Below are 27,746 nucleotides of genomic sequence, written 5' to 3'. Positions count from 1 at the left end.
GAAGGAGGAGGAGGAAGAGGAGAAGGAGGAGGAGGAGAGAGGAGAAGGAGGAGGAGAAGAAGAAGGAGAAGGAGGAGGAGAAGAAGAAGAAGAACGAGGAGGAGGAGAAGGAAGAGGAGAAGAAGAAGAAGAAAGAGAAAGAGGAGGAGGAGGAAGAGGAGGAGGAGGAGAGAAGAAGAAGAAGGAGGAGGAGGAAGAGGAGAAGGAGGAGGAGAAGAAGAAGGTGGAGGAGAAGAAGAAGAAGGAGGAGAAAGAAGAAGAAGAAAGAGGAGGAGGAGGAAGAGGAGGAGGAGGAGGAGAAGAAGGAGAAGGAGGAGGAGAAGAAGAAGAAGAAGAAGAAGAAGAAGAAGAAGAAGAAGAAGAAGAACGAGGAGGAGGAGAAGGAAGAGGAGAAGAAGAAGAAGAAGAAGAAGAAGAAGAAGAAGAAGAGGAGAGAGGAGAAGGAGGAGGAGGAGGAGAAGAAGGAGGAGGAGGAAGAGGAGAAGGAGGAGGAGGAGGAAGAGGAGAAGGAGGAGGAGGAGAAGGAGGAGGAGGAAGAGGAGAAGGAGGAGGAGAAGGAAGAGGACAAGAAGAAGAAGAAGAAGAAGAAGAACGAGGAGAAGGAGGAGGAAGAGGAGAAGAAGAAGAAGAAAGTAGTCACATCCTTTGGATTTTCCCAGATAGTAAGGCTGAAGTTAAAAGCATAATTAAGGTAGAAATGAAAAAGAAATGGCAGGAAGTTTGGAACAGGGAACCGAAAGGGAGACGTTACTATAGAATCCAAAAGAAAGTAGGAGAAATGAGGGAAACCAGTAGATCAAAAGAAGAAGAAGGATGAGGTTTGGGCATACTGGTCTTAATAGTACACTGAAGATAATTGGTAAACATGAGACTGGTGTGTGTGAGTCCTGTAACATACAGGAAACTGTAATTATCAGCTGTCCGAGGTACGAGCAGGAAAGACAGAGACTAAAAAGCAAACTGGCAAGAGATCGCAGTGAGTTCGGACTAAAGGAGTCACTCCAACTGAACTCAGGGCAATATTTAGGTTTTTGGAAAAGACAGGACTTAGAAGAAGACTACAGGGTAGGAAAAGACCAGTCTGATCCACACTCCATTTCAGAAGGTGGCGGTAATGCACCAAAAGCTGTTTGCCAACCGCCATAAAACACCAGAAGAAGAAGGAGAAGAAGAAGAAGAATTTTCCCAAACAGAGTAACTGTTAGCATGTTGCTAATATACATCCGTGTAGAGGAGGCTGTACTGCTGCAGTTCTAGTAAAAGTCGGGGAATGTGTCATCTTTTCTTTTCAGTTACGTTACAACCCGTTGACAAATTGGCAATAAAAAGTGATTAATACATACAATTAATACGTAAAGTGCTTCTGAATCTTACATATGGCAGCCTTCAGTTTTCCTCCTTCGGCTCAAAGTGGAGTCTGAACCAGACTGTAAAAACAGAAGTGAACACCTTCCCTTACCCGGTTACTTACTCACTAAGTGAACTAAATATGTTCTTTTACAGAGTTTTAGGGAGCACAAACACGGGAGATGTAATCAGTTAACAGTCTTGGGGTCTGATCCTATATTGATTCTTTGTGACGGAATAATCTTAACTCTGGGCCAGGGACGCTGCCCGCTCCCCGGGTGAGTAGCTCTCCGAAACACCGGTACATTTTCTGGTTTTTAATGAAGTTTACCGAGCTGGAGAGACAGTGTGGGAGAAGGCGAGGAAATGCAGCCTCCTTCCTGTAAACTACACCGGCTAACCTCAGCGCCGGACCGGCTAACGCTAGCTAAGCTTTAGCACTTTGAAACCGTTTATAAACGTGTTTTTACGCGACCGTGAGACACAGAAAGCGGCGCTAAATGGAAACACAAAGACGCAACAAAAAAAAGAAGTCAAGATTACATCTCAAACATGTTCATTTTCAATTCATTTGAGATATTTTGTGTAGTTTTATGGTTGTTTTAAGCTAGTGTCAAGCCAGCTAGAACCGGTACAAAGACACATCCGGTTGAAACATTCAAAATAAAAGCATACAGCAATAAAACTTTAAAGGTTTGGAGTGGTGCTGTAGGAGTGAAATATTTTGCTTCTTCTACGGTTTTATATATTATTATATAAGTTAGTAATTTAGTAGCATAGTAATGTTTCGTTTGTTTAGTTCTTTTGTATCTTATAGAGGACTGTAGCTACTATTGAGGACACTGAGGCTTTGTCCTCTGTGTTTTTCAGGTAATTTGGGGTTTTTACATTCTACAAATAAAAACTTACTCATGGTGTGTAATTTACTCGATTCTAGTACTTTAATAATATATCTGATCTCAGTGTTTCTAAAATTCTGTATATCTGACAAACAGCAGAAAGATAGATAACAGATGCGAGAGGTTGAGAAGCTTTTAAGCTGATTCAGTGGAAATAAAAATGATTAAAATAAACAATATTAAATAACATGAATTGCTAAATTGAATACAACATGAACATGATCATTTTAGGGCCAAAATGTGTAGTTTTAAGATGAAGTTAAATTATGTTTTTTATATATACATACATTTCTTTTTGTCACATTGACTACTGTTCCCAAGGTGAAGGTTTACCTGGTGGAGGTGAAACTGTAACGTTTGTCCTGAGGGTGGCGCTAGAGGAAAGGGCTCATCAGCAGATAGCAGGCTATCACAGATTGATCATTGTCGGCGTGTTGAGCAGTAAATTGTGGTGATAAACGTTTTATTGGCGGCATTTTTTTATGTATGTTTGACTTAATGTTTCTTAGTTCAAGTGTAATACAGTTTTGTGTTTGTAATTATAGTTATTATATTTACTGTAGATATAACCGTGTGACACTCCCACTGCACTGTATGAATCCAAGTTTAAAGTAGCAGTTTTTATTCAGATAAAAACAACAAACAGAAGTTCACTAATAACACCAAACTTCCCAAACAAAAACAGCATTTTAAATAAACTGAAAATCACTCCCACCGAACTGCTACTATTAGTGCTCCATATTACACATAATACACACATACATTTTGATGAATAGTTGCAGTCAAAATGTACGATGGATTATACAAACGTGCAGAATTGAGGTTTTCCTACAAAATGCATTTGATCAGAACTGCGAAGAAGAGCTGATGACAGAAACACAGCTGATCAGCGACGTCTGTGAGGTTTCTGGTGAAACTGTGAGCTCACAACAGCCTCATAATCAATACATGAAACAGGCGAGAACTGATAAAGTAAAACAACAAAGATTTAGTCAAAGCAACTTTTACTCCAACATGTTACTGACCTTTCTGACTTCATGGGGTCGAAGGCGAGTAACAACAGGCAGTGAACTCTGTGCAGCCTTCTTTCACATCTGGGAGGACGTCGTTATAAAAACACACAGAGGTTACAACAAAGCGTGATAGTTCGTTTTGTTCATAAGGACCAGGGTTATTGATATGTTGATTACCGGTGAGATAGACCGATCAGTTCGCGTGCAAGCCTCACTTAAACAGGACTGAATCTGGATAAGACTGATGTGAAATGATCCAGAAACTCAGTTCTTCTTGTGTTACACTGCTGCAAGTAAAATCGCCACTTTCACCTGTGGAGTCTGGTCCAGTTCTCTGAAAGTGATAGTTTTGTGTTAGTGCAACTTTCTGTGTATTAATTAACGTGGTTTCTCATCTTTATTGAAGAAAAACAAATTAAACAAATATTAATTATATTTACACGAACATTTATTCATTTGGCAGACGCTTTTGACACAGGTGCTGCAGGTACATGACTAACAGGCGGATTCGTTGATCATTTTAAAGCCACTATGTGACACCAAATTGCAACATCCCTGTTCAAATATGGTCGTGGACTTCTGTTGCATCTCTCTCTCTCGTTATCTAATAAAAGCATTTTAGTTTAGTTAGTATGACATAATGAGCAGGGAGACATTAAATCAAACATGTCGTCGTCAAGGAAGACACTTTACTTTGTGGGCCTTGATGTAAAGATAGCAAAAATCAAGGTGACATCAAACTACCAAAAAACCATTGACTGTATGCAGAAACACAACAAATAAAACAATAAAATAAATACCTAAATTAAAATAAATAAAATCATTACAATACAAGATAAAACAAGGATGGTAAGATTACTCCAAATTTCCCGTACGACATAATCGGACCCTTTTAAAATTGTTGTTAATTGTTTGTTTTAAAAGGGCAAATGAAACTTATTTCATTGGTCACATAGTAATTTATTAAACTTTACAAGTAAACAGAGAAGTCTGAATGGAGCATTACAGCTTTATTTATTTATTTATATATTTATTGGTTTATTTAACAGAAGCAGAGTTAGCCAAGAGGCTGTTTTTCATCTGTAGTCCCTGGACAGATGTTACAGAGTCCCCCTAAAAAAAATGCGGGAATATTAATGTTAATAGGAATATGGACTATAGAAGACAACATTAAAAAGATTTGAAGTTATTGACTAGTATTGTTATGGCCTGTGATCCAAAGCCTGCTGATAAACATCCTCAGGATTTTGCTCTTAAGATTTAAAATATAAAAACTCAACTGCTCTCATGTCTCGCAGAGAAGCTTAAATCTGTTTTAACTTAATAATTTTGTCATGAATAAACTTCCATAATTATCCTCCTCAGCAGCATGCGTGACCGGCCGAAGATCCACGTCTTCCTGGGGGCTCCACCTCCCTCCTCTGGCCCAGGCTTGGTGTCTGGTGCTGGGGTGGAGGGTGAGGAGCGTTCCCCTGCCGACTGGAGACACCTGGAGCTCACCTGGCAGCATGGACGTCTGAGGCCTGCAACAGGTGAGGCGTTCAGGACGAACCGAGAAACAGCGTGTTTTACATTTAAACTGCTGGTAGATGGTATTTATTTTTATTGATTCGATGTAAAAACTTGATAGTAGATAAATTTAAAAAAAGCCAAAAAGTAAAATAAAATTTATTTTAGACCTGAAATCATTAGTCGATCGACAGAAAATTGCTACTTTTCTCTGTTTTGTATCAGGTAAATTGAATCTCTTTGGGTTTTGGACTGTTGGTCGGACAAACGAGACATTTGAGGACATCACCTTTTGATGGACATTTTTTTTTTCAGAATATTTTAGCATTTTGTTACTGCTTGTTCACTTTCTTGCTAAAAGTTCAGATTAAACAAATGAGATAAAACGTGTTAATCAGTGAGCTTTAGAGGTGCTGGTAGGTGGATTTTGTTACCTTTGAACAGAGTCAAACTAGATGTCGCCCCCTATTTCCAGTCTTAATGCTAAGCTAAGCTAACCAGCTGCTAGTGGTAGCTTCATATTTCCCTTTAAAACATGAAAGTGGTATCAATCTGAACATCTAACTCTTGGGAAAACGCAAATAAGTGTATTTTCCAAAATGTCAATCTTAATTATTTGCTCATTTTTCAGATGAGGCTGGAAATCAAGCGAAATTATCATCAGAGGAGGAAAGAACCAGCAGGAAGAACGTAGAATCTGACCGATCCACGCAGAGTTTACAAAGAGAAGATGATGAAACAAACACACGAGGACGTGGAAGGACGAGCTGGATCTGGCTGTAAACTTAACGCCGATAAGAAAGATCTGCCTTCAGACGATCGCAGACCTGCAGAGAGATTTCTGAGCCGAGATGAAGAATCAAATCCCGGAAAGGAAGATCAGTGTTCGGCTTCAATTCATGAGTATCTGGACAGCTGTTTCCCTGCAGCTCAATCAGAATCAGAAAAACCAGAACCTGAACCTCCACATTGTTCCAAACACCAGTCGTCACCAGCCGTCCCCCCTCTGTCCGCCCAGGCTCAGTACCTCACCACCTGGACTCTGAGTCAGGCATTAATCCTGAGAGGCAGGCGGAGAGTCCAGTCAGCAGCTACCCCTGAGAAAACCCCACCCAAACACCCCCAAACACCACCATCTGTCTCCTCCAGCACCCCGGAGCTCTTCAGCCCCCTAACCCCCTCACCTGGAGCCTCTGCAGAGCTCTTCAGCCAACCCTGCCCAACCCCGAGGGCGGAGGAAGGGGGCGTCGTCATCGAGGCCACCACAGACGGGGTGCTCTGCTCCCAGGAGGCTGAGCAACAGGAGTCCACGACCGCCCAAGACTCCACCTCCTCCAAATCCCCTGATTTCAAGAAAGCTCGAGTCTCAGAAAACCTCAGGACCGAAGCGTCTGTGGCGCCGTCAGACAGCACCGCTGCCGCCGGGCTCCGAGGTCCCACCACGCTTCTGATCCGGTGTGACAAACGGGGGGTACAGTACTCGGTTCTGGTGGCGGTGGTTCACCCCTGTCACCTGAAGGAGGTCAAGGTGAGTGGAGATGTTACAATATGTCTTCCATCACGGTGTCATAAAATCCGAATTATGTGAAGACGATTTCTTATCTCAAACTGTTTTATCATTTTGGAAAGATGATAAAAATGATTTTTCACATCTCATTATTGGAATATTTAACCAGACTGAGCGTCTACAGCCATGCTAACATGCTCACAATGACAACGCTAACATGCTGATGTAATGCAGGTATAATGTTATATGTTAGCATGCTAACATTAGCTAATTAGCAGTAAACACAGAGTCCAGCTGAGGCTGATGGGAGCGTCAGCAGCTCTGCAGGTGTTTGTGTTGGACACGTTAACGTGTCGACCTGATGGTGGCGCTAGATGGAAAGTCAGAGGATCAGCAGAGTTATTACAGCTCATCTTGAGGGGAGCGTGAACGATGAAGCACATTTCATCGCAATCCATCTGATAGTTGTTATATGATATTTCACTCAAAACCACAAATGTCAAGCTAATGGTGGTGCTAAAGGAAAAAGCCATCCAGTCATCCTCTGGGGAACATAAATATCCGTAAAAATGTCTTGCCAATCCATTGTTGATGTTACAGTCTGGACCAAAGCGGTGGGCCGACCAACACTGCCATCCATGGAGCCACACAGCTAGTGTGTCTGAAAATTGTGATTCAAATGAAAAATAAGAGTACATGAAATGCTCAAATATCCTTAAATAAAATATTTAATGTTTTAGTTTCTTTAATTTTTCTAACTTCTAAATACTTTCTGCATTACATTGCTGTGTTAGAGGTAAATTGTTTGATATGTTGGGTTGAAGGTGAAGTCGGGGCCGACGGCAGGGACCTTCGTTCCTCTGGCGTCCATCGTGGTAACGGACCAATCAGGTGTGGAGATGAAGGTGGTGCTGTGGCGGCGAGCGGCGTTCTGGGCGTTGACCGTCAGTCCTGGAGACGTTCTGCTCATCACAGGTACAGAAACAAAGTGCAGTTACAATTTCTGTAACTGTGCAGAACCGACAATACAACAACCACACCCACTGCACACTGCGATTGGTCAGCTGTGTGGAGGTGTGAAAGTAGGCGGAGTTTGAACTTCTCTCTCAGCTCTCTGTCGTTCTTTACACAACTATTTCTGTCACTTTCCACGTGAACAAGCGAGTGCAACACTATGAATGTCTTCCTGTCTGCGATTGTCTCAACAAAAGATGAAATAATTGCCACTAGGGTAACTTTCCAGAGTTGTAAAATCCCGTCTCTGAGTATTTTAAAGCTCTGTGCGGTGTTTTTGGGTCTGATAAACCTTCACACATGGAGGCGGCCTCTCAGTGTGTTTTTGTTGCGTTGTTGTCCTCTCCGATCAGGACTGCAGGTGAATGATGACAGGTGGAGAGGAGAGACGGTGCTGCAGTCGACCTTCAGCAGCAAACTGCTTAACCTGGGACAGATCACTGCCTCCACCTCACCACCAGGTACTACTAAACCCAACCTGCGACCAATCAGCAGCCTCCACAGTTCAGTGTTAAAGCTGAAGTGTTTTTCTCCTGGCTTCTGGTTCAGCTCCGTCTCTCTCTCTCTCTCCAGTTCCTCAGCACGCTAATGCTCGCTCTCTCAGCTCTCTGTGTAGCTTTCTTCGGGAGCGTCGCCCCCTGCTGGTGTCTTTGAACCTCCGCCCCCCTCAGGACCTGAACCGCCTCCCCTACGCCACCCTGAGGTCACTGAGGGTCAACACGCTGGTTCACGCCCTGCTGCGTGTCAAACACACGCACATCAGCACAGGTGAGTGGGTCACAGGTACAGAGTGTCAGGTGATTGTCTTCTGGATCATTTCAACATTGTGATGACATGAAACTTACCTGGTTTAATCATCAGTACAAACAATGAGACACTGAGCTGAACTAGTTTAAAGTGAACCAATGTGATTGGCCGATAACACAGCAGCGTTATGGGTAGCAGAATCTCGTGTTTCTGCCGTACGACTCTGCTGTGTCTGGTTTATTTTCCCTGATGTGGATATGTTATTAATATGCTGCTAACAGTGTTTTAACTTTGACTAATAGTCAACACGTCTTTCCTGTTATTTGGGGAACTTCTGGACAGGACAAAAAGACTAAGTTCAAGACCAACTTTAAATGGTGCAGATATTTTTGGACAGTGTTACAAAGAGTTTGTGTGGAAACACTGCGATTAATAAGTATCATCAGCATAGAAATGGACATTTGTAATCAGTAGATTTTGACCAATATTATTATTTAACTACAGAACAGCAGTGGCCCAAGGACGGATCCCTGTGGCACACTGTGGGTTCTGTGAAATGTATTGGATGATTTTGAAGATGAGATGTAAAAGAGTCTTAATGAAAATGGGTGGTTGTTAGAGTGGCGGAGTGAGGCGGAGTCTCGCTGGAGGTCTGCTGTTCAGCTGAAGGCCGTGCTGACTGTGGAGCAGCCTGACGGCCAGCAGGGGGCGCTGCTGCTGTGGGGAGCAGCTGTGGACTGGCTGCCTCGCTTCAACAGAGACAGAGGTACACACACACACACACACAGGCATTATAAGTGTGAAGATACTTTACACTAATCTTAAAGGGTCAGCGTTATAAATCCTCTGTCTCCTTCAGCGGCTGTCTGGGACTTCCACGTCCTCCTGGTGAGGGAGCCTTTGACCTCTGACTTCCCGGAGCTGCACTCCACCCCCTGGAGCTCCGTCCAGCGTCTGGACCCTGCCAACCGCCGGGCGCAGCACTTTCTCCAACCACGACCCATTCGAACAGGAAGCAGCAGCAGTCTGGAGCTGGACCTCGACACGCTGCTGTCCCAGAAATACAGCGGTGAGTCTGAGAGCATCCTCTGGGAACCATGAATGTCTTTTATGTCGATGTATCCAATAGTTGTTGAGATATTTCAGTCTGGATTGAAGTGGTGGACTGACTGACCAACCAACATTGCCTTTCCTAGAACCATATCTAAAAATAATAAAGGACCTAAACTAGAACCCTGAGGAACACCGCAGGTATCAAAGTGCACATGAAATAAAAAGTATAGGAACTAAAATGAAACGCTCAGAGGCACATCACAAGTGCAGTATATCAAAGGTACTTAAATGTGTTAAAAGTCTCTCTCCTCCACCAGGTGACGTGGAGCTCAGAGTCCAGGTCACCACCTTCCACTTCCAGCAGTCTCAGCCTTCCCAGAACGCACCTCAGCTGACCCTGGACGGCTCCACACCGCTGGATGGTATCCTGGAGGTGCTGAGCGGTGACGTCACCTACACCGGCTGCGGTCGCTGCTCCGCTGAGCTCGATACCGACGCCAATGGCATCTACTGCCCCTGTTACCCCTGCCTGCCCCACACCGCCGTACGCCGCTACTACAGGTACTGACATCATCATCGTGATTATTATTTTGATGTCGACATTTTAGGAAATCCTCTTTTTGTACACACATTTACAAAGACAAAAAATTAGTACATGTTACCATATAATGCAGTAAATATATCAATATAAAGTATTTATATAGGACTTTTCAGACTACATTATTGCAAGCTTTTATTTTTACATTTTCATTTTTAATTAGATTGCATTACATAAACTGTTGAAGTTGTAAAGTTTCTCGTGTGTCGTATTAGTTAATCAAATAGTTAAATAATTTTTTTTAATGTAAAGAACTTTGAGCTGGATCAGCGCACAAATTGTGCTATATGAATAAAATAACAATAAAAATATATAAAATGACATGATGGTGATTATTTTGATATTGATGTTTTAGGAAATCCTCTTTTAGTTAAGTAAAAGATGAAAAATCACTTTGTGCGTTCAGAAATAACTTAGATTTAGTTGTTTTCTGGTGTTAATCACTGTATTATTCCATTAATTAATCAATTTGGGAGTGACAGCAGCGTCCAATCATGTGGTTTGATCTTTGCTGGTGGGCGGGACTACACTTTAGCTTACATTTGTATGAGACAGTATATGTTTAAATAGATGATAAACTCTAAAAATATGTGCTTTGCTGTGTGTGTTTCTCAGGCCAGGTGTGCTGACAGTGAGTGGGCGGAGCAGCAGTCAGGTGTGTGTTCAGGTTCCTCCTGTTCTGCTGCAGAAGATCCTCGAAGCTCCACCTGATAAACTCCACAGGAGCTCAGGTGAGACGCAAACAGGCTTTTTGTCAGTCGTAATTCAATTCAGTGAAGCTTTACCGGCTACACATGATTAGATTAAAAAAAAGAAAACATGTTGGCAAAGCATACATATAATCATTAAATCAGTCAAAAAATAACAATAAACACAATGATTACAGAAAGAGTGATACACCGTTTATGGAATGAACCGGGTCACTGACGCCATCTGCTGGGGCAGTTCAAAGACCAATGATTAATAACTGATTATGGATTATTAATAGGTGCTGATGTACAGTATTGAACTGTTTTAGACTAAATTATATTTTTAAGATGTTATTTAATGTTATTTTTGGCCCTCCCCTCCACATGTTTACAAAAAAAGAAGACAAATATTTAGTACATTTTACAATATAAAGCGTCCCATGGTCCCAATTTAAATGTTTATACTACAGGCTTTGCCCACACCATACTTCACTCAGTCTTTATTATAGTTATTGGTGAATACAGTTTATTTTATTGATTTAAAAAAAAAAAAAAGTTTTACATATTTGAGAGATTTTCTCATCTCAAATGCTGCATATTTTTGTGTTTCTCAGGCCAGGTGTGCTTATAAGTTTCCTGTTTTTTCTATTTATTAACAAACTACACGAGACATAAACAAAAAGAAGACAAAATCCCTCCCTGGGTTACACGAAAATGGCTGCTCTACCCTGCCTTCAGTACATGCACATACAGTCCATATACCTGCATGTACATATAAATATGTCTATATTTTTGAATAGTCAAAACGTAATTAGAGATATAAAATGTTGCTGTTATTAGTCAGATAAATTGTAGATGACTGTAATGTGAATCCCATCAATAATACATAACAGCGTGACCAGTTCAAGTCCGACCTTCGTCATTTCCTGTCATCGTTCAGCTGTAAACTATCTAATGAAGGCATAAAATGCCCAAACAAAGTACTTAAAAGACAGGATTCTGACGCAGGGTTTCTCTACAACAGTGGTTCTCAACCTGAGGGTCGGGCTCCTCCGAGGTGTCATAAGATAACTCTGATGGGTCAGAGAGTTTAGATGTCACAAAGCTGTTTTTCACCTGTGTGTCTCTCAGCTCCAGGTTCAGAGGTGAAGCACATCCAGGTGGCAGCAGAGAGGATCCAGGCCCTCCTCTCCCTCCCGAGAAAAGCCTTCATCATCACCATGCGGAGCCACTTCCTGTGCGACGAGAACAGCGTCCCCATCAATCAGGACTTCACACTCCTGGACCTTCAGTTCCCCAGCTGACGGACTGCAGATGACCAACATTGCTGCAAAAATTACTGAGAATTTTGAGGGTAAATCTTTCCCCCGTTATGAATGTAAACTGCGTTTGTTCCAATGCGAGAAAGGAAAGCTCGACAGGTGTAGCAACAGTAACTAAAGGGGGGCGGGGCTTAGCACACAGTCAATTATCAATAAACCAAATTTTATCCAAACCGTGACAATGTTTTGGAGAGGATTTCTGGTGCTTTCGGAGGATATTTAGACATTAGATTTGACTGTTTATTGAAGCTCATTTGGCAGCCCAGATATTTGATCGTGTGTCAAACATCAACATGTTTACAGGTACAATATCAGGATGTTTTTAAATTAATCTCCAAACAAACTTGTATTCCTGGTTTATGTTCCTGTACATTCTAGTTAATGTGGATATGAGTGGTTTTTATTGTTTTGTTCATCACATCATCAAATCATCTCAGTTAGCTGTGTGAGCTAACCTATATCACAATATTACTGTGACCAAAATCTCATTTCACATTATCAATACAGTATTTTATCAATATTAAATCACCCAGCTTTAAATGCATTTTAGCACAAACTCTTTATTTTATATCATTCCATCACCACAAACAAACTACTTGTTGCCCTAATTAAATCACTTAATTTACTCCCCACCCTCGAGTTATTGCTTAAGCTGACATTTACTAAAAACACAGGTGTCATTTTAATGCTTTACTTCAAAATTTTACATTGTTGCCTCTAGATTTAGCAAAGTAAACATGACATTTGTGCTGAAAATGCAATAAAACTTGACAAACGTGGCTAATATCAGATATGGAAAACCTGCAGAAAGTTATTAGCATAGTTGATGAGCTAGCATAACATGGGATAACATCAGCTAGCATTAGCTAGCTTATACCTTCCCCAAATTATGACCTTTTATGAGCTTTGTGGCTTGTATTGTTTTTTTAAAGTTTTTTTGCCCACAATACAAATCAGAAAAGTTAATAATCAATAAATATCCAGTGTTATGCTAGCTGTTTGTAGCAAGCTGAGCTGTTACTGTATGCGAGCTACAATCGGCTCACGTAACATTGGATATTTAAGGAATAGTTAAACATTTTGGAAAATATTAGTTACTAGTAAATATATAAGTAAATATAAAGTAATATTAAGCATTTTTTACATTTCTGTTTATGTACAGATTAAACAAACAAGATACAACATGTTAATTAGTGCGCTTTAGAGGTGCTGGTAGATGTATTTTGGACCGAGCCAGGCTAGCTGCTTCCCCCTGCTTCCAGTCTGTATGCTAAGCTAAGCTAACACCTCCCTAAATCCAGCACTGTACTTTACAGACAGCAAGGCACAAGATTCATATTGATATTTGTGTATTTTCCTAAATGTTGAACTATTCCTTCAAGGTATTCACAAACAAATCTGATAAATTTCAGCTCCAACACAACAGAGGATATTAAGATATTCTGAGTTACATACAGAATGAATGGCGCTTCCAGGATAAGCTAACGGGCAGATGTTGTCAGCGTGTATGAGGTATAACAGGACTACATTTTCCTTCTGCATTTCACCGCATCTTTTGACTTTGAGGAGACCAATTCAAGCTTTAAGAGAAATAACAAGCATTAAATGTGAGGAAAGCATTGATTTTTCAGTCTTTGAAAAAGCTCGTGATCATCCTGATAGCTGAGCTCAGGCTCCAGACGAAGATGGACTGACGGTGAAGCTGATCGCCGTTCAGCAGAATCAGGTTTTCCCTCAGAGGTCAGGATGTGGGTTGTCCTGCAGACATATCTTCAGCCACATCCATCAGATCACTGAACAAATCTGAGACGGAACAAAAGACAACGATTACTGGCTGAATTAGTTTAAACTGCACATCCTTATATTTGCCAGGCAGAAACACAACTTGCACAAAAAACCCTGAGTGGAAACGCCGGAAATTCAACAATAACTCTAAATGTGTGCTAAAAGAGTTTCCTGTCTGAGGCGTGGAAGCTGTTTGTGGATGAAACCAGAAGCAGTCCGAAGCTCGACGTTATTAACAAACATCACAGTTATTACAGTTGTTCAGAGGAAAAGCAGCAGATCTGCACATCTGAGGAGCTGCAGCCAGGAAGGGATTTACAGGAGAAACGACTTCAAACATTAATCTGTTATCAAAACTATCGCTGATTAACTTTTTGATAATTGACTAATCAACTAATAGATCGCTCAACTAAATGTTTAAGCTCAAAACTTTATATACTGTTTGGTAGTTAAATGTTTAACAATGCAGCATATTTTAAGTTATGTTCACATGTTTTATATGTAGTAGCTAAAGCTGCGAGGTAAATGTGGTGGAGTAGAAGTACTGATACTTCAAATGTGTACTAAAGTACAGTATTTACATCTTGCAGCTACACAGACACAGAAAGTATAGAGTAGCTTCTGAGAGGAAGCGTCATAGAGGTCGCTCGTCAGGAGAAAGGTTGTTTTTCTGCTGAGGTCAGTCTCTCTGTAGCTGACTGTCCATACATACCTCCATCACTAACTCCTGCACTTTGTCCTCCACTTTCTTCACTTCCTCCTCCTTCGCTTCCTCCTACAGTTCCGTCCTCGTTCTCTTCGGCAGCACTCGCTCCCTCCTGTTCAACGAAGAGACCGTCAAATCCTGATTTTTTCACTTTCCCCTTGTCTTCGCCTTTGTCGAAGATCTTTGAGAAGAATCCTCCCTTTTCCTCCTCTTTCTTCTTGTCGTTTCCGAATGAGAATATTCCTCCTTTGTCCTTCTGCTCTTTCTTCTTGTCGTCGCCTCCAAAAAAGGAGAAGGTTCCTCCTTTCTTCTTGTCCTTGTCGCCCACACCCAGAGTTTTCTTCACTGCGTCCTCCACCATGTCTCCTGCAGAACAAACAGCATCACATCAGCTCCAACACCTGTTTGATTTAACGACCTGGAGCACCAGAGGGGTGGGGCTTCTCAGAGCGAAGATGAGAAACATTTGAAAGTAAGTTTTGTATAAGTTTGCCTGACGCTCCAGTCACCTAATTCTGTAGATTATTTGCTAATCATTGAGGCAAATACAGTCGGCCTCCTGTAAATGGCAGCTAAAGCTACAGCAAAGATTTGCTCTCATCAGTAATCCATCAGTTTTTTTCAACTGTTTGGTCCTTAAAATGTCATTTTTCCTACAGATGGTGACAAGTTCAGCCTCACAGAGCTGCTAGCACGCTACATTTAAGCTGAGCAGTGTCTGTAATGGCAGACAGGCCTGGCCCTCCCCTGTCTTGTGGATTAATTAGTTTCCTGTTTTCCTGTAACTTAAATGCTACTGATGAAAAAGAGAAATGTAGATAAACTGTGCAGGGTTTTCTTTAACTTTATTACGGATCAGAAAGTTTTATGATCAAACCTTTCACGTGTTTTCATCCCATCAGATGTCTGTATGAGGTTCAAAATATCAGACAGAAACAACATCAGTCCAGTTGTCTATGACAGGGGCTTGTTACTGTGTAACAAGTGGATTATTCCCAGTTCTACTTATTATCAATATGTTTGTGTCTCAGCAGGAAGCCAAACGTAAGAAAAACACAACAACATGGAAACGAGATGAAAAGTGAACAACAGAGATGGCCTTAAAGACGGGACTGAAACAGAAAGGTAAACGGGAAAACTCTCATTTAAATAAGAACATTTAAACAGCCAGCAACTCAACATGGAAACCCTCTGACTCAACGCTTCCCAAGACTCGTGTTTTGACAAAGGTGGAGGACTCCACAGGGGCGTCTACAAATCAGGACCATGAAAACACAAATCAGTGCCTCCCAGACCTCTCCTTCCTCCCCCCTTTCCCTACTCACCCGCTTTCTTCCCGAGAATTTGTGCGAACTTATCCATCTCTGTCTGTTGGTGTTTCTGTCTGGAGGTTGGGAAGAGAGCGTTAGCGGTGCGTTTCCTGGCAGGTGGAGGTGAGACTGAAGCTGTCCTCGTCTCTTTCGGTCGACGCCTCTCAGGTCTCTCCCCGGACAGGGCCGACCTGTTCCACCTGCTCCGTCGCTCTGCTTTCACCTCATCGTCATCTCTTAAACCTCTTAAACGTCAGATCTCTGTCATCTAAAGCTGTACTAGTGAACGATTTAATATCAGAGCATCATATTGACTTATTTTGTCTTACTGAAACCTGGCTGGGTCATGAAGACTGTGTTAGCCTAAATGAACCCAGTCAAATTAATACTCACATTCCTCGAGGCACCGAGTTGCAGCCATCTTCGACTCAAGCCTATTAATCAACCTTAAACCTAAACTAAACTATAACTCATTCGAAAGCCTTGTTCTTAGTCTTTCACACCTGACCAATATATACGTATGATTCTCCTGTGCTGTATGGTTTAAAGATCCACGAATTTGAGCGCTGGGATTTCCTACTGTAAGTGAATGCACTTCAGAGAAACTTAAAGAACTAAAATATTAAATATTACAGTGGTGTGAAAAAGTGTTTGCCCCCTTCCTGATTTCTTGTTTTTTTGCATGTTTGTCACACTTAAATGTTTCAGATCATCAAACTAATTTAAATATTAGTCAAAGATAACACAAGTAAACACAAAATGCAGTTTTTAAATGAAGGTTGTTATTATTAAGGGAAAACAAAATCCAAACCTACATGGCCCTGTGTGAAATAGTGATTGCCCCCTAAACCTAATAACTGGTTGCTCCACCCTTAGCAGCAACAACTGCAACCAAGCGTTTGCGATAACTTGCAGTGAGTCTTTCACAGCGCTGTGGAGGAGTTTTGGCCCACTCATCTTTGCAGAATTGTTGTAATTCAGCAACATTGGAGGGTTTTCGAGCATGAACTGCCTTTTTAAAGTCATGCCACAGCATCTCAATTTGCCCTCAAACTTGATTATAAAAACACGGATCCAAGTTATGGATGTTTGTCTGACGTCGCCATAGTTGCCAGATCGTCTATGAAACACAATCCACGCACACTGCATACAATTTCAACCCATCTGTCATTTGAAATGTTAATGTTGGCAGGTATGCTAGCTGCGACCATAACCATTTACGGATCTGCATGATTCACGCGGGTCACATTTTCAGGTCGGAAAATCCTTCAAATTCCGTATTAATCATCGGAAATCTGATAAAATCCCCATCCCTGATACATATGGGAAAAAAAACTACAAATTAAATACCTCGGAAAATGGAGTTTATGACTTTCAAGACCCCGTGATCAATCAAATAATTGGTTAAAATGTCTTTAAAATAAAATGCAACTATCAGTTTTAATGATTAATGCTTTTAGGTCTTCAGGCTCAGAGTATAGAGAACCCACAGAGAATAAACTCCTTGACAGGGTTTATTTTAGCCTCTTTTAGCTCCTTGTTTTGGTTTTGCAGCACAGTCTCAGTCTTTCCAGCAGCAGCAGGCAGCTGTTTTCATCAAACAAGCTCCGATCGGCTACAAATTACTAGCGGTATTACATGAAGCTCTCTACACATCGCATCAGTTCGGCACCTTGGATGAGCCTAGGAGGTCTTGGTCTCGTAAAGTTTATCTTCACCTTTACCGTTGATGTTAATGAGTTTTCTAATTCTGACCTGATGAAACTTTGTAATAATAAACGCAGTTTCGTGTCTCTCTGGATGGGACTTTTATTACTGGAGGACCAGCCTGTAAAACAGCTGGCAACTGGGGCTGTAAGACAGGAGTCACAGGCTCGTACACAGCTAATGAACCCTGAACGCAGCAGGTGATGATGCGGCTCGTTAGTTTAGACCAGAGGTGTTCAAACTGCGAGGCGCCTCCCCAGGTGCATGCAGGTGTTCTGAAAACAACAGGACGTTAGTTATTGTAGTGTAGATCTGACTGGTCAGCAAATGATATTCCTTCTCAGAGTCATAACTCAAATCCGAACACACTGACGTGGTCCACATATTTTTAGATTCAGTGTGACCTACACTCCCATTAGATTAGATCATCATGTCTGACGTCCATCGAGAATAAACGTCCATAAATCTGCTTAGAAATCATAGAAATAAGACGCTTATTCCTGCAGAACTTGCAGAACATTGCAAACAGGAGCTGCTAACAGCTAAGCTAATTCAGCTACTTTTAATGGAGCCAATTTGCCAAAAGGTAAACAAATAGAGGCAAAAAAAAAATCCATGGCAACATTATACCTCCTGTTTACATCTCCCAGATTATGGGGATTTATGTAGATTATGTACTTCCAAAAGTTATAGCATGATTATAAATCATAGTAAGATTGACCGAACTTCAGCTAGGACACAGCTCGAACCTGATAACCCCACTGTGAGGACAGGAGCTATTTTAAGAAATAGCTTCAGGGCTAAAACCACAATGCTAGCATAATGAAGCTGCAGTATGTGTTTTTATAACTTTTGTTTCTTCCCAAAAGAAGCCAACAGTGAGCAGTATTCAGGCTCATTATATTTAGATTTTATTCACCAACAAGAAAATTGATATTTGAAAACTGATGAGGTTGAGTTAATTCATTGACGTGTTTTATCGACTCACACGTGACCGACATTCACTGAAATCAGCTGAGTATTATTGTTATTTGAAATGTACAGTTTATCGCCTCTCAGTTGATCAGACCTGAAGTTTGTGCAGAACACGCAGCGAAAGAAGATGAAATACAAGAAAACTCTGCATCAGACTGTTATCAGCATCGGCAGTCTCACCAGAATACAGACAGAATTTGCACTTTTATTTGACAATAACTGTTTCAATTGAATTAATGACACAAAATGCAGGTTGTCTCCAGGTGACGTTAGAGATTTGTGAACAGGGTTTAAGAACCACATGTTATATAATAACCCAGTTAATAATGTGTTCATACCAAACTGAACAGATTTCATCAGCGCAGATAAAACATTTGAATTTTTATTGTTTAGAACTTGTCATGGCGTAAAAGCAGTAAAGGTGTGTATTGAGAAGCCAGTAATTCAGTAATCTACATTTAATTGATGCTATGTTATTCTTTATTCTTTATTTCATATCGAAAAAGCTGAAAGTTTTCCTCGGAGGTCAGGATGTGTTTCTAGTTGAACTCCAGGACGTCCTCCACATTCAGCCCTGACAAAAGTGACAGAAAGACAAAGACAGCAGATTATCATTATTATTATTATTATTATTATTATTATTATTAGAAATCAGATCAGCTTGACAGCTGCTTATAACTGAAGCTGCAAACTCTTTCAGCACAATTCACCATTTGTGCTGAAACAATAAAGGCACACGTGTGACTGTTGTGAAGGGTTTCGGCTGCTGATACTTTTAGTTTTGCTGTTGAGCTGAGCTACACAGTAGTGTGCCCTATCATATTAGAATAGTAACTAACCCCTGTACCTACATGTATCTGTATGTACTGTAAAAAGCGTCTCTGTGAATTGGGATCCCACTGTATGTTGGGGGCCGTAATCTAAAGTGTTTCCAGGAGCCGACGGGCTCGGGTGATTTGCCATCTGCTCAAACATATTCTGTTGGTTTTTATATAATAATACAATATCATTAGCCATGCTAGCAGTGCGATTCTATGGATGGTCAATGTCAGTCTGTCTCTCTGTCCGTCCTCCACTTTGGTCCAGACTGAAACACCTCAACAACTGTCATCGTTCATGCTCCCCTCAGGATGAACTGTAATAACTCTGCTGATCTAGCGCCACCATCAGGTCGACATGTTAACGTGTCCGACACTTTGGCTTCTGACCAAACACCTGCAGAGCTGATGACGTTAGCTAATAGCCGGCTCTCCGTCCCCTCGGAGGTCGGCAATGTGAAGGCGGCTTGCTATTGGTCATCGGCGCAAATTCTCGGGTCAAAGTTCACTAAAGTCGGAATTGTGGCAAATCCACTGGATTGAACTGAAATTGCAGTAAAATGTCGCCGTTTTAAATGCTGTTGTGTTGAGTCAGTTTGAAGGGCTGCTGTGGAGGACTCACCTTTTCCTTCGTCTTCCTTCTTTCCACCACCGGATGAGAGGACGTCTCCGACATGGGATCCTCCATTGTTGCCTTCCTTCTTTCCACCACCGAATGAGAGGACGTCTCCGACATGGGATCCTCCATTGTTGCCTTCCTTCTTTTTACCTCCGGACATAACCTTGTTCACCGTGTCCTCGACCAGTTCACCTGCAGAACAAACAGCGGTTAAGTTCCTCAGCACCTGGTGAGGTCACACTGTGATATACAGGTAGGAGCCCCCAGTGCCCCCCTGCTAAATCTGACAGTTGATAGTTTAAAAGCTCATCTGCAGGTCGCTGCTGCTTTTCTCTTCTGAGCCCCATTTCTTAGCCTGTATTTGTTTCATTCAGTCCAACTGTCCCATTAAAGCAGCTGAACCAGCTGTGTTTGCCTCCCCTTCAGCTCTCCGGCGGCCCCCCAGGGGCAGCTTTAGTGTCTGTCCCGCTGAATGTCTGTTACAGACCAGATCCTGTCATGTCACCGGGGTTAACATGACGTCCTGACAGTGAGGATTTCATCCCCGCCTCCCCCGGCGATGTTCACCCTGACTGACTGAGGCTTCAGCCAGTGAAGAACTCTTTACCTGCTACTGAACGAGCTTCTTTTTCTGCTGTTAAATTTAATTAAAGGTTCTTAACTCAAAGAAGCTCCTGCTAATTCATTAATGTATTCACGCCTCTGTACCACGTTAACCCTTTAACACCAGATTCTTAGGGTTTCAGTTGAACGCCTTGTTGCATTGAACCTGAATTATTTTGACAACAGCTGAGCTCAAAGAGCAAAGAGACAAAAATCTCTCACATACTTAAATAAACAGCTGGGTGGTAACTTTATGAATATATCATTTTCATTAGAAATAGTTGAACAGTTTTCTTTGTTGTTTCCTTTAGAGTGTAACTTTGGTCACCAGGTGGCAGCGTTGAGAAAGATGACTAACTCTGCAGAGTGCATGTGTCTGTGGTTTGGTGCACAGCGCTGTTACTCCGAGGTGTAAAGAAGAAGGTAAATATGCACACACTGCATGCATGAATACTTTTAGGAAGTCATCTGTCAAAGTTTTAACTTTACCTTCCTGTGCGCAGGAAAGGTAACTACGATGCACTTGGTTACAGGTGTTTAGGTCATTTGTTCTCAGTTTTAAGGTAGACGACAGGAAGTACCAGTGGAGATTTTATGCAGAAAAATCCCACTTTGTAGAATCTCAAGTGATTTTTGTCACGCGTCTCCTAGCAACACTCTCTCAGTTGTCAATCATGGGAAACAGCCACTCAGAGGCTTAAAGGTTCAAATATGTCCAAACACAATTTTATCCTCTTTTTGATAAATGAAATGAAGCTGCACAAAAAGCGAGGAGCAGCTTGAGTTGAATAAACTGGCCACTCATAGTATTTCCAATAAAAACAGCAGCTGCGTTAGATTTATCCAGCCTGGAGCAGCAGACGGGCGGGGATCGGGACAAAATATTTGAAACTAAATTAACAAAGTAAATTCGCCCGAGGCTCCTGTCACTTGATGTTACCTGAGCTGACACTGAGAACACACCCACCTGCTCCTCCTAAATACTGGAGGCGACTGCAGCAAATAGCCCGATCCCTCTGTGTGTCTGTGTCAACATCATTTACAAGAAAAGTGATATCTCATGTCGGGGCTAATCATTCGTTTACACGTAGCTCACAGACGTATAACCAGAACAAAATGTCAAGAAACAGACTTTAAATGTGAAACTTTTCCACAATGACAAAACCTCACTGATCACAAAACGGCAGCTCGGATTATTAACGCTGCAATTATAATCTAACACACATCCACGTCCATGCTATTTATTGTGTGTCACTTTATTTAAGCTATGTGATTCCAACACTGAGGGAAATATTCAAATCCAGAAACACCAAATCTATAATTAAATATCATTTTAGACACCCCCTGCAGGTGCTGCAAACAGCAACCGACGAATCCACCTCCACAGGCTCCAGAGGCGGAGGAAGTGCTCAGATCTTGAGTTGATTCGTCGGTTGCTGTCTGCAAACACACTATTCAAAGCTCAACCAGCTCATCAGCGAGGTCGCTGCGTTTTTATAACGTCCCGACCTCGCAGCCCGCATGCTGTTATTGGCTGGAGGCTGCGCACCACTGCCCAAAGGTCGACGCCCAGAAATGTCCTGATCACAGCAAACTAAGAAGAAACTAAGAAAATACAGGCGGAGGGCAGCGTCTCTGCAGATACCGACCCCACCACACAGGGATTATTTATATACGTTGTTTTTTAGGAAAGTCCTACTTTCTGCCTTTAAAGCTGTTGCCGTTCAAGAGGAAACAAAGTCACGTTTAACAACTCCTGCATCTTTAAGACTCAATCGTGATCTAACCTCCAAGATATTTTGCAACTCACCCGCTTTCTGCCCGGCCATTTTCCCAATGCCCTTGTTGCCCAGCGCGCCAGACAGGAAGTTTGACATGGCTGTTGGTTTGATGAGTGCGTCTGGAGTGTGTTTACGGCTGGAGGAGGTTTGGTCTTTATAGAGGCAGGTGTCCTGGTCCCTGCAGGTGACTCCTCCCTGGTCTCGCCCCGCTGAGGAATCAGGTGTGGCGGCAGAGTCACGCAGGTCTGACACGTCACGGCAGGAGACGAGCGAGTGCGCTTTATGTTTCACATGTAAAGACACGGGTTCCTCCCTTCAAAAAGAATTTGAAAAAAGCTGCATGACTTTTCTTTATGTCAGCATTACCCTCGTATGGTGTTCGGGTCAAATTTTTACAAGAATAAAAATGTTACAACTATACATTTGTTCTACCTGAAACTCCATGGCCTTAGCTTGTTTTCTGTGATAAACATGTACAAACAAAAAAAATGAATTGAGCACACTCGCTACTATTCCCCACACACACATTTACATCCTTCGTATGGTGTTCGGGTCACTTTGACACACACACTAAGCACAGAGAAGCTGTCTGATCTCATTTTCCTGCTCTCTTGACACTGTCATGTGTCCAGTGGTGAGCGGTGCTAGATATGTCACAAGGCCTAAGTGGTCACATTAGTTCCTGTGACAACTTTTTCACATCGTACAACCTGGGACAGGAGCTTCTCAAAAGAAAGCTGACAGTGGTTGGAACAATCTGCAAAAATAAAAGGCCTGTGCGTTCCTCCAACATGTTCACAGCCAACGCTGCGCTGGCATCTTACATACCAAAAAAAGGAAGAAATGTGTCGCTGATGAGCAAAATAAGCAGCCGAGAGGATCGTTAGCCAGAGGTCAGACCTGACTACAGTGCCACCAAAGGAGGAGCAGACGACCTCGACCAGCTGCTGGCCTGCTGCAGCTGTCACAGAAGAGCACTGCCATGGCCTCTTGTGATCTTTCATAACATGCTGGATGTCTCAGCCCATAATGCATTCACAGTATGGATGGCAATCAACCCAGACTGGAACCAAAGAAAGCTCCAGAGAAGACGGCTTTTCCTTGAGGGGCTCGGCAAGGCGCTGGTGACACCGCGCATGCTCAACACACAACCTCAAGCTTCTGAAGTAAGCGTCCTGTTGCAGTTTTGTGGTGTGTGTGTGTGTGTGTGATTTTTTACAGGAACTAAAAGTCTTTTGATTCTTTTAGGTTGCAGTCGGTGGCAAAAGGAAGCGCTGTGAGGTGTGTGGGCCATCAAAGGACGCTAAGACCCAAACAACATGCAGAGACTGCAAAAAGTACATCTGTGGCACACACGCTGCTAAGGTTTGTGATGCATGTGTTTTGTAAAGAGGTATGCTTTTGTATGTTTTACCAAGCAACACCCTTTGTTCATTTTTAGGATGTTTCATTGATGAATGCCATGTTTGCGTTGTTACAAAGCTGTTTTGCGTAATGACCGTGTTTACATGTTGCTGACCTTCTGCCAGAGAACACTTCATCCTGGCGTCTGTGCAGTCGGACCGGTCGTCCTGCTTCAGGACAGCAGAGTTTTATGTTGTGCCTGTTGATGGAGGCGGCGGGGAGGATCAGGTGCTCATTGGTTGGTTATTAAGTACAGGTGTTGCTCCGGGGCAGGTGTACAATAAAATGTGTGTTTCATGACAGGCCTCACCCAGCAGTAATTGTACACGTCTCCGTGCCAACACGACCTCACCTGACAAGAAACAGAAATGCAAATACCTGAAAAGCGACAAAGGTCTGTCTGGTCTGTCGTTCCAAGAGCCCCTCCTCTTTTTGCACTTTTCATACGGGTTGGAAATAAATCATTTCCTGTCTGGCCTGCAGCGGTGGAGAGTAACTGGTGCATTTATTCAAGTACTGTACTCAAGCACACTTCTGAGGTATTTGTACTTGAGTACTTCCATTTTCATATTCAGATTAATGATACAAAATATAATTAACAGATGAAGCATGATGTAATATTACAGATTAAGATAAAACTTTATTGATTCCCGGGGAGAAAATTCACAGCAGAATATAAAGTCATTAAAACGAGCTCCGGCTTCAGCAGCTGCAGCATTAAAGTGATGAACACATTAATGCATCAATCATTAGAATCCAATAGTATATATTATTCTGCATAACGAGCACTTTTACTAAGTATATTTTTATGCTGATACTTTTGTACTTTTTCTTAAGCAACATTTTGAGTGCAGGACTTTTACTTGTAACAGAGTATTTCTACACTGTGGTGTTACTACTGTTACTGAAGTAAAAACTTCTTCCAGCGCTGCTAGCCTGCGATCCCCTCGAGATCCACCACAAGGAGCTGGAGGACGTGGCTAGCGAGGACGACGTTCGGGCTACCTCATGTAGCCTGCTGCCACCTCGACCCGGACCTGGATACGGTCAGTAATCACGTTTGCATTTACTGTAAATTTTGCTTTGAAAAACTATTGATTATACTGTGATTGTGACAGACGACTGGAGGCTGACCTCAGCCTCTGTAAAGTGCAGTATTTGGGTGTGGACATATTTTTGAGACAACAGACAGCTGTCACTCGGTTTACGACATGGACACACCCATCTGTTCTCCCGCAGAGCTCAACAATGAAGACAAAGCAGCAGAGAAGCATAGCTGAGCTGCACTCAGAGAAACAGGTTTGTCTTTTGGACGTTACATCAGCCAAAACATCTGAAAATACTCGTCTGTCGGGGTGATCCTGCACACGGGTGACATGTACTGACACATTCGCACCAAACATATCAAAACTACTAAACATAATTACAATTAAAAGCTATTTATTATGTTTGTTCCCTGAAGGGACAGGGACTGTAATTTTGATCTAAAGCAGCGACATATTAATAATATAAAGTCATTTAATAAGTATTTAAAGTATCATAGGAAGCCATATATAATATATCGTATGTGAAATAAGTATAAAATGATTTAAGATAAATATGATATATAAACATGCTAACATTCAGTAATAACAACAGCAGCAGTCCACTTGTACGTCTGTCTTTGTGAGGACCAGTTTGAGTTTTACACCTTGGACGTGAGGACTGTCTGGAGGTTAACACTTGGTTTAAAGGTTCAGATTAGAGTTGGGGGCTAAATGATGCATTTAGTCAAAGAGGGTCCTCACAAGCAGTGTTGGAGGCAGTTTTCAGATCCTGTACTTCAGTAAAAGTATTAATACCACACTGTAAAAATCCTCTGCAAGTGAAAGTCCTGCATTGAAAGTGTTACTTCAGCAGGCGGGTTCACACCAGTCCTGTTAGTCCGGTTGAACCGAACCCTGGAGCGTTTACCCTCTTGGTGCGGTTTGTTTGGCTCGGTGTGAACGCCTGACTTGAACTCTGGTGCGGCCCAAACAACCGCTTTCTGGTCCGCCTCGACGGGATGAAACTCAGAAAAGGAAGGAAAGGAAAAAGAAACAGAGAAATGGTCCAAGAAACAAATGCCAGGACTCTTGACGCAGGGTACAATGACGACCTGACGCTGAGCAAAGGAAGGACACAGACACTCAGGTGAAGCAGTCAACGACAGGAAGCACAACTACCAGACACAAGAGGGAGGGAGAATATTCCAAAATAAAACAGGAAATAACAGGACAAAATCCCAAAACCATAACACTTTTGTTTACAATTTCTGGACCGTTTGAGTCTTGCATTTGTGAACGCAAACCGGACCAGTTAGAAAATTGAAGCAACGTATCATCGTCGCACTGGTTCGATTCCGGGACCGGACCTTGTGTGTGTGATGATAACCCCACAAACACAGAGAGAGTCACTGTGATTATTATCAAATGTCTCTGAACAGGAAAACCTTTTGATTATTTGCCCTTGACGTCTTTATTTAAAACACAATTTTCACCCTTTTTGTTTCAGGATATCATTTTCAACCTAGCTGCTCGCTGCTCTCTGAATTAAATAAAAATTACAACTTTTCCATCATCATTTTTGGATTTAAAGGATTCTTATTATTAGATTCTTATTTTTTCCAACAACACATTTGTCTGTCCTTCAATACTTAACTAATTTTAATCAGAATCAGAAATACTGTATTGATCTCCGAGGGGAAACTCTTTCTCTACAGCAGCTCACTGTCACGTCAGTCACACAGGAAGAGAAGCACTGAGCAAAAAATATGATACACTATAATACAGGTCAGATAGATTAAGTACCAAGTGGATATACGTATAAATTAAAATAAGTGTAAAGTACAAAGTGGATTTAGAGGTTGATGTGAAAACTATATATTATATACTATTTAAGAGCCTTTTCTTCTTCTTCCACAATATCTGTTACCAGAAAATATTAAAATGCACTTCCTGGGTGTAAAGGAAAATTCAGTTTCCTTTACATGAAGCACGTGACTTAAAGTGAAGAGTTGAAAGCATCAGCTGTGTGTGGAGCGATGAGGAGGCTGGAGCCTTCCTCACACGAACACATGAAACTAACAGAAACGTCATGTTTCCATCATGTTCCCATCGTCTGAGCTTTTAATGGCGTCGTCTCGCCGCGTCCTCTTCTTCTTCTGCAGCGCTTTAACGGCAGCGGCTGGAGGATCGGCTCCACCAGCTGTTCACCTCCATCAGCCATCGTGTTCACGCAGCAGCAGCAGCGGGTGGAGACGAGCAGCGAGTCATTGTTTTATTATCATGATGATTTTCTGGAAATTCTGTCAAAATTTGCGCTAACTTTGGAAACTTAACCGCTGTGTCCTGCATATATAGTATATGATATATAGTTTTCACATTTCACATACATTGTGGGGGTGGAGCTGGACTCTCTGGCGGTGGTGTCAGAGAGGAGGATGCTGGCCAAACTACACGCCATCTTGGACAGTGTCTCCCACCCGCTCCATGACGTGCTGGCTAAACAAAGGAGCACCTTCAGTGGAAGACTCATCCCACCAAAGAGCACCACAGAGCGCCACAGGAAGTCCTTCCTGCCTGTGGCCATCAAACTATTTAACTCCTCCCTCTAAGGATTAGTCTGTTGACCCTAGGTCACTAAACTGGACATTGAGCATTACATCTTAATAATAATTGTGCAATATTCTGTTTACTACTCAAGTGCAATATTAGTTTTCCTTGTTAGTTTTTTCTTATTACTGTTACGGATATACCTCAATTACTCGACAGTACATGCACCTCCGCTTTACTATTATTTATTACATAATTAGTGACATTGTATTTATACTGTACTTCACCATCTACCAGTAAACCCACTTGGTACTCGACACTTAGTTTATCTTATACTTATACCAACATGTTACTTAATTTATTTCTGACCTGTTTATAGTTTAAATTATCGTTTTCTCCTGTGTGCACTGACGTAAAGAAGAGCTACTGGAACAAAGAGTTTCCCTACGGGGATCAATAAAGTATTTCTGATTCTGATTCTGATTCTGATTTAGCGTCCCAGGAATGAACTGTGTCTGTGTGATAGAGCAGGATCAGAGCAGTGGAGTGTGACGATGTGGAGAAGGTCTAAATAAATCACACTGACCCAGTTTCTACAGCCGAGGTCCTGACAGAAACCCCCCCCCCCATCATGAATTCATCCTCAGTCCTGCAGACGTCTGCTGTCAGTATTAAATATGTTTCCAGCAGGAGTCTGACATCAGGAAACATCTGTGATGTGAAACATTCTCCAACAGCAGCTCTCGTGTGGATTTCTACACTTCAGCC

General features: G+C 42.1%; 2 protein-coding genes across 5 annotated transcripts; one reads left to right on the top strand and one right to left on the bottom strand.

The window, feature by feature from the left end:
* Nucleotides 1–540: 540 nt before the first annotated feature.
* On the top strand, nucleotides 541–12,242 carry shld2 (shieldin complex subunit 2). Of its 2 annotated transcripts, none has more exons than XM_044213921.1 (11): nucleotides 541–1,625; nucleotides 4,628–4,791; nucleotides 5,400–6,296; nucleotides 7,100–7,250; nucleotides 7,643–7,750; nucleotides 7,863–8,057; nucleotides 8,656–8,802; nucleotides 8,896–9,105; nucleotides 9,407–9,650; nucleotides 10,303–10,418; nucleotides 11,508–12,242. In XM_044213921.1, the coding sequence occupies exons 3-11, from the start codon at nucleotides 5,499–5,501 to the stop codon at nucleotides 11,678–11,680; spliced, it is 2,142 nt and encodes a 713-aa protein (XP_044069856.1). In that variant the 5' UTR covers nucleotides 541–1,625; nucleotides 4,628–4,791; nucleotides 5,400–5,498; the 3' UTR covers nucleotides 11,681–12,242. The 2 variants fall into 2 exon arrangements, with proteins under 2 accessions (XP_044069856.1, XP_044069855.1); XM_044213920.1 differs by having other exon boundaries at nucleotides 558–1,625; nucleotides 4,625–4,791.
* A 6,124-nt stretch (nucleotides 12,243–18,366) lies between these two features.
* On the bottom strand, nucleotides 18,367–25,057 carry LOC122884257. 3 transcript variants are annotated; one of them, XM_044213926.1, is made up of 4 exons: nucleotides 23,522–25,057; nucleotides 22,032–22,315; nucleotides 19,622–19,810; nucleotides 18,367–18,755 (listed from the first exon to the last, which is right to left on the bottom strand). In XM_044213926.1, exons 2-4 carry the CDS (start codon nucleotides 22,096–22,098, stop codon nucleotides 18,721–18,723), a joined length of 291 nt encoding a protein of 96 aa, XP_044069861.1. In that variant the 5' UTR covers nucleotides 22,099–22,315; nucleotides 23,522–25,057; the 3' UTR covers nucleotides 18,367–18,720. The 3 variants fall into 3 exon arrangements, with proteins under 3 accessions (XP_044069861.1, XP_044069859.1, XP_044069860.1); XM_044213924.1 differs by lacking the exon at nucleotides 23,522–25,057 and adding an exon at nucleotides 22,831–23,006; XM_044213925.1 differs by lacking the exon at nucleotides 23,522–25,057 and adding an exon at nucleotides 22,435–22,490.
* Nucleotides 25,058–27,746: the final 2,689 nt, after the last annotated feature.

This window comes from Siniperca chuatsi, linkage group LG11, assembly GCF_020085105.1.
Source record: "Siniperca chuatsi isolate FFG_IHB_CAS linkage group LG11, ASM2008510v1, whole genome shotgun sequence".
NCBI lineage: Eukaryota > Metazoa > Chordata > Actinopteri > Centrarchiformes > Sinipercidae > Siniperca > Siniperca chuatsi.
Note: the sequence above shows the minus strand (reverse complement) of the source record. Positions and strands in the feature narration are given on the sequence as shown.